The 12,425-nt window shown below is 28.4% G+C and overlaps 1 protein-coding gene across 1 annotated transcript; it reads left to right on the forward strand.

The window, feature by feature from the left end:
* The first annotated feature begins 10,541 nt into the window (after positions 1-10,541).
* On the forward strand, positions 10,542-11,945 carry LOC124430204 (mitochondrial import inner membrane translocase subunit Tim17-A-like). Its single transcript, XM_046976452.1, has 2 exons — positions 10,542-10,634; positions 11,475-11,945. Exons 1-2 carry the CDS (start codon positions 10,542-10,544, stop codon positions 11,943-11,945), a joined length of 564 nt encoding a protein of 187 aa, XP_046832408.1.
* The last annotated feature ends 480 nt before the right edge of the window (positions 11,946-12,425 follow it).

A 12,425-nucleotide genomic window follows, 5' to 3' on the forward strand; every position in this document is an offset into this window, starting at 1 on the left:
TACCAATATAGAGAATGTACTATTATATTAAAATATCAATGATTAGAAATTGGATAATACTAATCCATACTAAACATATACATAAATAGCTAGATAACAGAGCTTTCATGGTGAAGTTAATAAACGTCGTGGTCTCGTGCAAGCTTAAACTTCGAAGCTTTCGGGTTTCGTTGCAAGGCGTCCACCTCGTTTTCGTGTTTCAATATACACTCCTAATCGGTTTTCAAACTCTCCTCTAAGCTTGTGTTATCGAAAATAAAGGAGATATCACGAAATTTCAAATCTATTCTCCTTTCTCTGTCAACGATCAATGTCATCAATCATCTTTTATTCATTTATTTATTTTATTTCTTTTTATTTTTTTGAGAATTTTTTATTTAATGAGAATTTATTACCCATAAAAAAAAAACGATTGTCGATGAGAAAAACAGGAAAAAAAAAGAAAACGGGAAAAGAAAAGTATCTGCACGATAACGCAAATATTAATTTGTTAAGATAACAAATATTGGCTCGTTTATCGTCGATCAATTTTATTTTCATTTTTTATTAAATGAAAAAAAAAAAATATTTCTAATTATTCTCGATAGGGAGAACCAAGAATTTTTCATTTATTAATAATAACAACGAAGTCTCGATTAGGATTATATTTTTCAAATCAAAACCATCGTTAACGATGTTTCGTAAGTACATAGACGTCTACCGTACATTTACCTTTCTCAATTATAACAAAAATTACTTTATTTATAACTACGTATGTTATAACGAGCTTGCAATCAACTATTACTAAACATTCGTCAAGGCTTCGCCTTTTGAGCTATTCGAAGAGAAAGGTAGGAAAAGGTATGAAAGAGAGAGAGAGAGAGAGAGAGAGAGAGAGAGAGAGAGAGAGAGAGAGAGAGAGAGAGAGAGAGAACGAGGGAGAGATAGAGAAAGAGGGAGAGATAGAGAAAGAGGGAGAAAGAGAGAGGGAGAGAGAGAGGGAAAGACAGTTCAACTACTCTTTACAGTCAATGAAAGAGATAAAGAGAGAGAGAGAGAGAGAGATGGTATTATACGCGTGCGCGTGAGATAGACAGAGAGAGAGAGAGAGAGAGATGCAGAGAGATGGAGAGAGGAAAAGGGAGTGAGTGAGTCCATTAGCTTTGACGCTCGTCTCAAAGGGATGCTCTCGTTTTAGCGTCGTATACCATCCTGTTTCCTAAGCATCCCTTTTACACTGGCCGACGTTATTGCACCGAGATAGGAAAATAGCAGTTTCGCGAAAAGCCTCTGTCATTCTCTCCTTAAATATTCATAATTTATAAATTCTCTTAACATTTTGTGCTTCCCTCAGTCCCCTCTCATCCCTATCCCCTTCAATTTCACCCTTAAACTCGTGCCACGTATCTCCTAATGTCGTCAAGATTTCATATTTTTCATAAGTCACCTTTCCTCGGTCTGATATTAATTTCTCTTTCCTTTTCGATTTTTTTCTTCTTCTTCTTCTTTTTTTCGACTTTTCCAATTATTTTTCTTCTTTTTTCCCCCTTTTATCATTCCCTCATATCCAATCGCATTCGATCGAAGGAATTTTTTATTTGGAATTTAGAGATTCACTTCTATTATTTTCTCTCTCTCTCTCTCTCTCTCTCTCTCTCTCTCTTTTTTCCATAATAAAATATAAAAAAATTTGCTTGTCCCTCTTCACATTAATATAACAATTACGTACCGTGTTTTTATAATATCTGAAAATAAATATTTCATAATAAGAAATGTAAAGAATTGTTTTCTTCTTTCTTTTTTCGTTCTTTTTATCTACTTTTTTTTTTCATAATAAAAAAGAAAATAAAAAAGGAAAAAACAAATCATCTCGGAAGCATATATATATATGTTTACATGATATATATATATATATATATATATATATATATATATATATATATACATATGTGCATATGCACGTGCATATAAAATTACATAAGCTCGGTAGAATATTTATTTTGACTTTAAAACGTAATCAAATACGTAATACGAGTTAACATCACGAATAAGAAATCGAGTGCTCTTAAGAAGGCGACCACGTGAGAGAACACGAGATAAACGTATTGCCACTCGAAAACTCGAGCCAGAACTCTCAGCAGGGTGTCATTGATGCTTTACTCGGAGTTTAACGAAGTATGTCACAGAGACTCTTAGGGATAAATCCAAGAGAGTAGGTATAAAATGATGGAAGGGGTGATAGGATGGGGTAGGGGGAAGGATGGAGTGGAGTGGGGTTAGCCGGAGGAGGGAGAAAAGCAGCGGTTGATACAAGTTCTTTGTGGTTAACCATAATAGTTTTTCTGGAGTATGTCACGTGTACTAAAGAATCAGAGAGAGAGAGAGAGAGAGAGAAAGAGAGAGATAGATGGAAAACCGGAACAAGATTTAGTATTGTTCAACTAAGTTTCGTCTATGAACTCTACCCTTATATATGTATATATATGTATATACAAATGCATTGGTTAAACGGAGCGGAAGTCCTTGAAAAATTTGTTCAAGAATCTACCTTTAGCACCTTCTCCTTGATTCCATCGAATCTCTATAAGAGAAATGTGACCATTTGGCCATGTAATAGGATTAGAGGTGTCTCTCTCTCTCTCTTTCTTTCTCTTTTTCTATACATACATACATACATACATACATATAAATATATATATATATATATATATATATATATATATATATATCTATAGATAGATAGATTAGATTCGAGATATTATTATTTGAAAAAGTTCAGTATTCTTTCTCTTTCTCTTGTCGTGTGGCACCCTTGGAAACTGTCTATACCATGACGATAGGATTTTCGCCAATATTTTGCCTGTTTAGCCTTTGTCAGGTAACAGTGGCCATTGTAGTACTGACCTCAACGATGATGGGCGTGGTGTGGTCCATACTCGAGAAAGGAAACCGCTCACTTTCTTCTTCTCCTTCTATTTCTATTTTTACTTCTTTTTCTTCTTCTTCTTCTTCTTCTTCTTCATCTTATTTCTCTACTCCTTCGTTCTTCTAACACAATGGAACACGGCTCTCTTGCCTCTTGGCATATTTCATTCCGTTCGTCGCTCTAATCTTACTTGTCGACTCACTCATCATTGTCTTTTTAAGTTCTCTTTCTTTATTTCTTTGTTTCCTTTTTCTTTTTTTTTTCCTTTTTTCTTTCTTTCTTTCCTTTCGTTTCTTTTTTTTTTTCTTTTCCAAATCCAATCGTACAGCCTGATTTTTCGAAATAACTGTTATTATTATTCTTTCTTTTCCATCGGGAATATCTTTTTTTCTCTTATTTTATTCTATATTTTATATTTGAAAATATCTAATCCAATCGATATTTTGATAGATTACATTTTTATTGAATATAATTGATTTTATGTCGTTGTTATGTATATTTATAGAAATCATTTTCAAATATAAAAATCTTAAGTGATAATAATAATAATAATGATAAAGTAATATTTTTTATATCAATATAATTTTTATCTTAACAATTGTTTGTATTTACAAATCAGTAATCTTTATAGATACTTATATATATATACGTATTTAATTTGATAAACAACATAGAAAATCATAGATTATTTTTGTATTTTATAAGGGTAGATCAATAAAAGTTAGTCATTGAATGCACACGAGTTGACTATAACGTAATATATTCTAAGATTACGCGAATACATCCAAAAGTTTAGTAAGCAAGTATATACGAAGATGGAATGAAGGAGAGAATCGATCCAAAGGCTAATAACTATACCTTATACCTTAAGGGCTCTACGTACCCTCGGATCTCGTATAATGTAACAAGTACGAGAGAATCAAAGTTAGCATAAAATAAAGTCGCAAGTCTTACATAGGATATATACATACGTATATACATACATATATATGTATGAATCGATCGAGCTGTTTAACTTTGATATACATATAGAGGGGTTGAACAAAATGATGGAAACACGTAATGCCTGTGTTTCCATTATTTCTTTCAACCCTTCTATATTTACAAGAATACAAACATATAAATATATACATATATATATATATATATCCTATTATACATAAACATAAAATTTAATGTATCTTGTTAAAAAAATTATTTTCTATTTAATCCTTTCCTAATGTTAAGATTAATATAATTAAACATGTTATTTGGTATATAAACGAAATGTGAAATATGATAAATTAATTATTTAAATTAATTAATTAATTATTGTAATAATATATATATATATATATATATGTGCTATTTAAAATAAATACTATTTAAAATTCACATATATACATTCACGTTATATATAACTATATGTATATATTATTTAAAATTCACATAGATACATATCTATATATATATATATATATATATATATATTATTCAATAATTCTCTATGAAAGAACAATAATTATGAATGAATAAAGGTATCGATGTAAAATGAAAGGAAAAAAGAAAAAAAGAAAAGAAAAAATAAAAGAAATAAAATGATAAAAGAAGAAATGGATAAATGAAAGGATACGTGCTTTATTTTCTATTTCTATTTCTTTCTTTTTTTTTTTTTTCCATTGAGACATACGGCACGAGATATCGTACGATAACTATATTTTGGATTTAATCAACCGCTTATAAGCGCTTGGCACGACCGACAAAAGGGTTTCATCCCTACGAGAGAGGACTCCTCTCTAAGCGCTAATAAATTACACAAATGCTCTTTGAGGGAACGATATTCGTTCGGTTCTACTATTACTGTTAACCGTACTATGAGATGGGCGGATTCACTCTTAAAATATTCATCCTAACGACGATTCATCCATCGTCGTCGAGGACATTTTCGAACTAAGCTTCACAGCTCTTTTCATCTGTCGTTCATTTCTAAATCAAAAAATACACCCTTTGAAATATATTCCATCTTTATTTATTTATTTATTAAGTAAAAAAATTTTAACTTCGATCGATTTTTCCTCTTTTCTCTCTTTTTTTTTTCCTCTCTTTTTTCTTCTTTTTATTAAATTAAAAATTAAATAACCATATGTATATGTACATATTATATAAATGTAAGTACGTTTCTATACATTATTAATCAACTTATATACGTTCATGGATTGTATTGCATTTTAATGCATTTAATATAACGCCTGTAAGCAATGCATTTATATATATATATATATATACCTATATATAGGTATATATGTACTTTTGAATTCATTGAATGAATATTAAGCATATAGTTATATCGATATACATACCGTCGATTCTTTTCTATTGTAATCATAGTAATCGTCTGGGACCTATGAAAACACTCGAAATGTTGCGACAGCCGCCTATAACTTTTACCATTGCTAACCGCCCTGTCAACCCCCCCCTCCCCACTCTCCCCCTCTCCCCCTTCCCACCGCCCTCTTTCGATTTACTCACGAAACTTAAATGTTGCTTAGACGTCGCTTAAACGTAAACTTTCCTTACCTACACACTGACTGACTGATCATTTTTTATTTTTCTTTCTTTCCATTGTTATTCATCAAAAGACAAAATAACAATAATAATAATAATAATAATAATAATAATAATATCGTGCTATCGTTTGAAAAGTATCTCTTTGTCTTGAACAATATAGTGATGTTAAATAGTACAGTATTGTGAATTTTTTTTTTTTTTAATAATAGACGAGGAGATTTGTTAAAAGATCTGTTAAAAGATTTCTTTTCTTTTCTTTTTTTTTTTTGTTTTCCGATCTACGTTTTCTAATGACAAAATTTAATTTCAAAAAATGTTGAAACGTTTTTACGAATATCTATATAAATCATCAAATGTATTGTTTGCTATAGGAAAAAAAAAGGAAGAAAAAAAGAGGAAAAAATAATGTTCATAAAAAATGTATGGCTTCGCTGTTCGATTCGGAAGGAAACATTTATTAAATTTGAAAAATAATATATATATTTGTGATTACTATGGAAGTCGAAGGAAACAAAAAGATGAAAGGAATGATCGTCGGACAAAAAGGGTAGTTCGATATCTCTCGAAGAATCGTTAAATCGAAAGGACATCGATATCATCGAACAGCTGTCGCGTGGCGATCCGCAACAATACTCGAGGTCGTCGTGGATGTCGAGGCGACAAAGAGGGAGGCAAACTTTTTCGATCGTTCGTTATAATGAAAAGCGAAAGGGGTTGCCGCACGAGCCATGACACATAAACGAGAATTTCGCGAGGGTGGGAACATATCGAAAGCTTTAAATAAACAACAAAGCTTTTATCGTATTTATAATATTTGTTTTCTTTTTTTAAATGTATTTTGTATTTTTCTTCTTCTTCTTCATTTTTTTTTATTATTATTATTATTAATATTATTACATATTACTTTATAATTAATTTTCTTTTTAATTAATTGATCTATATCCATGCATTGATTTATATCTATTTATATATATATATATATATATATATATATATATATATATATATATATTAATCATTCTAAAATATTATATTAATAAATATATATTAATCATTCTAAAATTATTATAATAATTATTGATATATAATTATTGTATACGTTTATATTCAACAAATAATAATAATTGTTAAATATTAATTATTAATATGAATAACTAGAAAGAAATAGTTTATTTAATTATACATATATATTTGTATATACATCTATATATCCATGTAATATAAATTATTGAAAACGTATATATACGATATAATAAAATACTATTATTATCTATTGTTAATGTGTAAATATCAATGAGTAAGAACGAAAGTAGGGCATATATATAAACGACCTTTTGTATTCTATACGTATTTTATAACCCACGCGTCGTTCTATGTGTTTATGTTGTTTTCTTAGAATGATAGAAAAGATGTATGATCTTTGTCCTTTAAATGTAAATATCAATGACGCACTCGACATACGTCGTTCAGTTCGACGTCGTAATCCGTAGAGTTAAGACGTATTTAACGTGATTTAGATTCCCGTTAATATTTTATTACAATAATTAATTAATTAATTTAAATAATTAATTTATCATATTTCACATTTCGTTTATATACCAAATAACATGTTTAATTATATTAATCTTAATATTTATTAGGAAAGGATTAAATAGAAAATAATTTTTCTAAAAAGATACATTAACTTTTATGTTTATATATAATAGGATATATATATATTTATTATTTTTTATTAAATAAAAATTAAAATATTATTAAATCAAAAATTCTTAAAAATTATTTTTATTTCTATATATTATATTATAACAAATATATATATAATATAATCAAATTATATATATGTATATATATATATATATATATATATATATATATATATATATATAATAAAATTTCTTAATATGTATAAATAATAATAATTAACTAATAAATATATTTTATAACTTAAATATATACATTAATAATTATTTATACATTATATTATTAATAAATTCTTATCTTTAAATATTTCTTTTTTTTTAAATCTAGAAAATATAAATTAAATTAAATTAAATTATATATATATAAATATTAATTCTTTTAATAATATTAATCAATGAATATAATTTATTGTCAACATAATAGGGATAACTGTATCGCAATAGACATTATTCGATACAATCTATATATGTACACATACATTGATACGTATACATATATGTATTATTTATCGTATATGCTAGTAATTAGATATAATTTATTTTCAGTCTCGTAATCGTGATAACGACTTAACGATATTCTAAGATCTTTTTTATTTTACGAGATCTTTTTTATTTATTTATTTTTTATTTTATTATTTAAAATAAGAGAATGATATAGAGTGGGAAGAGAAGAGGTGGTGGGTGTTGGGTTAGATCGTTGAAAGGATTCAAAGGACAATTAGATTCTTGAACTGGTCCGAAAATGATCCTGAAAATCGGCCGATCCGTATTTATCTTCTTCCTCGTGCATTCGCTTAGGTACAAAGGCAGAAAGGCAGGCAAAGCAGGTAGGCTTTTCGTGAAAGCGGATTGGATTAGGATTTGGAAGAAAGGGGTGGTGGTGATGGTGGTGTAGTGATGGTAGCAGTGGTGGTGGGTAGAACGGGCCGAACCCAATTTGCATACCATAAACCACGTCGTGGCCTGAGATTCAATTTGACAGAAAAAAAGAAAGAAAAAAAAAAAGATGAAGAAGGGCAAAGAAAAAAGAAGCCCCCAGGGTTAAAGAAGTTCGTTTTTATTTATTTATTTATTGTTTTTTGTTTTTTATTCATTTATTAATATACATCGAATAAATCGACAATATTAAATAATGAATTAATTATAACTAGGTGTTTATATATATATATATATATATATATATATAATAATAATAATAATATGTAGGAAATATAAGAATATTTAAGACAGTATTTTTATGATATAAGAATTAAATTTAATGCGTATTAGATTTACATTTAAAAGTAAAAAATTAAATTGTTGAATTTAATATTGTCGATGATGTAATCTTTATCGTTTTGATTTCTAACACGTTTAATCATGTTTTTGATCTAGAGAGTTATAGTCACGAAGAAAGAGAGGTCATAGCAATGTTTACGTTGGATAAGATCAATAAGTCCAAGCTTTATTATTTGTTTTGCTTACCTTTTAATTTCCATCGTATCAAGTGACCCATAATTTTTATACATTACAATATTAATATTATATACATACATCCCTATATATATATATAAATATCATTTTATATTTTAATCATTTCTTTCTATTTAATATCAATCATTCTATTAGAATTGTTTAATTATTATTTACAATCCGTATGATTACGTGTTATAAAAGATATTAATCTCTAACAAAAATGTAATAATTTAATAGTGAAACGTATGACAGATGTAGGAACATGTGTTTCCGAAAGGCGTGAAACGTGTGTTCTATCATGAATTACTATACCATACTATTCAAGTATCTAAGTATTACAATATGTATATATATATATATATATATATATATATATATATACACTCACTCTCACACACATACACACACATATATATATATACACATACGATCGATTTATATTCAGTTTGTCATTGGATCCACCGTCCAAAGTGAAACTCCACGCTTATTTCTCGTATTACAAACGGTGGCGAGTACAGTGCTTTAGGTAATCATCGTATAATAGCAAAGGAATAATAAATTCCAGAGACTACGACAAAGAAGAGGAGGAGAAGTAGAAGGAGAAGTGGTGGTGATGGCGGTGATGGAGGGAGTGAGCCTTCGAATTTTATCCATAAGTAAGAGAAAGAGAGAGAGAGAGAGAGAGAGAGAGAGAGAGAGAGAGAGAGAGAGAGAGAGAGAGAAGCGTAGAAGCGGAAAAACGCCTGCGGCTTTTGCTAGGGGACCAATATGGGCGCCTTAAATCAACTCGAGGGCACCCTCGTATAAAAACCACCCTCTGCCATATCTAACCAACCTCGTTCCCCTTGTACCCGACCTCTCAGTCTCCTTAGCCCCCCACCCCTCCTCCGAATGATGATGTTTATTATTCACTTAGGATGCTCACGTTCTCTCTATTTATCCCCCGCAGAGGCAGATCAAGAATCGTGTTACCCTTTCTAATGGTCCGACGATTAAATACTTCAGTATTCTTATCTTTTTCTTTTTTTTTCTTTTTTTCCCTTTTTATGTTTTCTTTTTTTTTGCCTTTTCGTCCTCTTCCTCGTCCTCTTCTTTTTCTTTCTTCTTTAATTTATTATTCTCATTATTATTATTATTGTTATTATTATTTTCTTTTTTGTATTGTTTTTTTTTTTTGTTTTTATTACAGCTGGCAGTAGAAAATCTTCGCAGGTATATCTTAATCGAAATTATATTTCAATTTCATTTTAATTCTATTTTCTTATTTTTCTTATTTTTTATTTTTTTTTTTCTTGGTTTTATTTTAATCGTCGAAGAAAAGAAAAAATAAGTAGATATAAAAGATATTTTATTTAGATATTTATTATATTTTATAATCGTTTACTTTCTTTGCATTTATGGTATCTTTTTTCTTTCTTTCTTTTTTTTTTTTCGTTAAAAAATGTTTACTTGCGCTTTTTTAAGAAATTTTTACGCTTCAATTTCATACGAGGTTCATTTTATCGTTAAAAATTAGATCGTGGTTTCTTCTTCTCTCTTTTCCAGCTCCTCGTTTTTAACTTTTGTTCTGGTTTTTTTTTTTTTTTTTTAATAACATTACGTAATGATTTTAATCATAGTTTCAAGAGATACAACATGTCGAAGTGTATGAATATCTATGACAAAATCTAATCGCGTTGGATATTAATATCAGATATCGAGAAGTGAGACGTATCGAGGTTATATATATATTATATATATATATAATTGATTTTAACAATAATTAAGATTATCAATTTGATTAATAATACAGATATATATATATATATATATATATATATATATATATATATATATATATATATACACAGAGAGATCATGCACGATTTCTCGTGTCTTGTTCAAGAGGTTAAAATCGGAACGATTATTAGCATAAACGAAGAGGATAAAAAAAGATGGAATATACACGAGAACCGTGTCCTTGGAGAATAATCGACGATTGTGGGGGTGCGTTTGCGATGGGCTTAATAGGAGGCTCACTTTTTCAAGTAAATTTATCGTTTCTGATAAATTACTAAATTATTTTATTTAATACATATATATATATATATATATATATATATATATACATATATATATATATATATATATACATATATATATATATATATATACATATATATATATATATATATATTTGTTTTTTTGAATTTGTTATGAAATTTTTTTGAAAGTATAAGAAAAATGATAAGTAAATTTATTGTTTCTGATAAATTACTAAATTATTTTATTTAATACATATATATATATATATATATATATATATATATATATATATATACATATATATATATTTGTTTTTTTGAATTTGTTATGAAATTTTTTTGAAAGTATAAGAAAAATGATATCTCCCAGTAGTATAATTTTTCGAACTAAAAAAAGGAAAAAAGAGTAGGAAAAAAGTACATAATCGTGCTTTTAAGAAAACATTTAAATTCATAGATAGATCTAATTCAAGATTTGTGTTATATAAACAAAAAATAAAACAGCTATAATTTTATATTCGATAGCTATAATATTTATATTTGTCTATCACTATTATTATTTATTAGAATGTAATTTGGATTTATTTTATCTACAGGGTTGCGTATAGGTTAAAATTATATAATACCTACAAGTGATAATTTAAAAAAGAAAAAAAAAGATCATATTTCGTAACTTAATCTAAAAAAAAAAGCAAAAAAAAAAGCAAAAAAAGAAAGAAAAAAAAAAGAAACAAAAAATATTAGCATACAAACAGAAGTGCTGTTTTGAATTTGCTTATATGCAAATGGAAGAAGAAAAGAAAAGAAAAAAAAAAGGATGTTTAATTTCTGTAAAAATTTCAGAGCTTTATCGGTTTCCGTAATGCACCGTCAGGCTTTCGAAGACGACTTTATGGTGGTTTGAGTGCAATAAAGATACGGGGACCTCAAGTGGCCGGTAACTTCGCAGTATGGGGTGGCCTATTCTCAGCGTTCGAGTGTACCCTGATTGGTTGTCGTTCGAAGGAAGACCCATGGAATTCGATAATGAGCGGCGCATTGACTGGCGGCGTTTTAGCTGCCAGAACTGGGATACCATCGATGTTGGGTAGCGCTACATTTGGTGGCTTTTTATTGGCACTGATAGAGGGTGTCGGTATCATGGTGACCCGTCTTCAAGCGGATTTTTTTGCACAACATAATACCATATACGAATTGGAACAAGTACCGAACGGCAAGAGATTTGTTTACATGGGAAATGTGTCCAACGTTGAAAGACAATCGAATAATGTACCGACCAATTTAGAACTCGAACGAATAGCCAAAGTTTGGTAAACTTTTTTTTTCTTTTTTTTTTTCTCCTCTTCTTCTTCTTCTTCTTCTTCTTCTTCTTCTTCTTCTTCTTCTTCTGCTTTTCCTTTTTTTGCTATTGCTATACAATGTTTTTCTTGTTTCCTTTATTAACAACGTTTATTTATTCTTTTCTTTTCTTTTTTTTTTTTTGTCTTTTTTATTAATTATATTCCAACATATCCTTGTATATCTCTTTACCAATCTAGAGATGGATTTATAATATTTGATATTTTTCTTTAATGATCTCCTTTTTTCTCTTTTCCTCTTCTTCTCTTAATCTCTTTTATAATTTTTTACCAACCATCGATAACTTAAACTTAAGATGTTAGAAAGAAAAGAGAAAGGTAGAACGAGAAAGAGAGAGAGAGAGAGAGAGAGAGAGAGAGAGAAAGGCAACATTTGATCGAGAGATAATCCACGTAGTTGTCATCGTTGTTGTCATCGTTGTTGTCATCGTTGTCA

This window comes from Vespa crabro, chromosome 17, assembly GCF_910589235.1.
Source record: "Vespa crabro chromosome 17, iyVesCrab1.2, whole genome shotgun sequence".
Classification (NCBI taxonomy): Eukaryota; Metazoa; Arthropoda; class Insecta; order Hymenoptera; family Vespidae; genus Vespa; species Vespa crabro.

Bases quoted from the DNA above. Each gene is read 5' to 3' on its own strand.
- LOC124430204 (XM_046976452.1), top strand. From the start codon at position 10,542: ATGGAATATACACGAGAACCGTGTCCTTGGAGAATAATCGACGATTGT. The intron at 10,635-11,474 runs GTAAATTTATCG...TAAAAATTTCAG, and splicing joins TAGGAGGCTCACTTTTTCAA to AGCTTTATCGGTTTCCGTAA.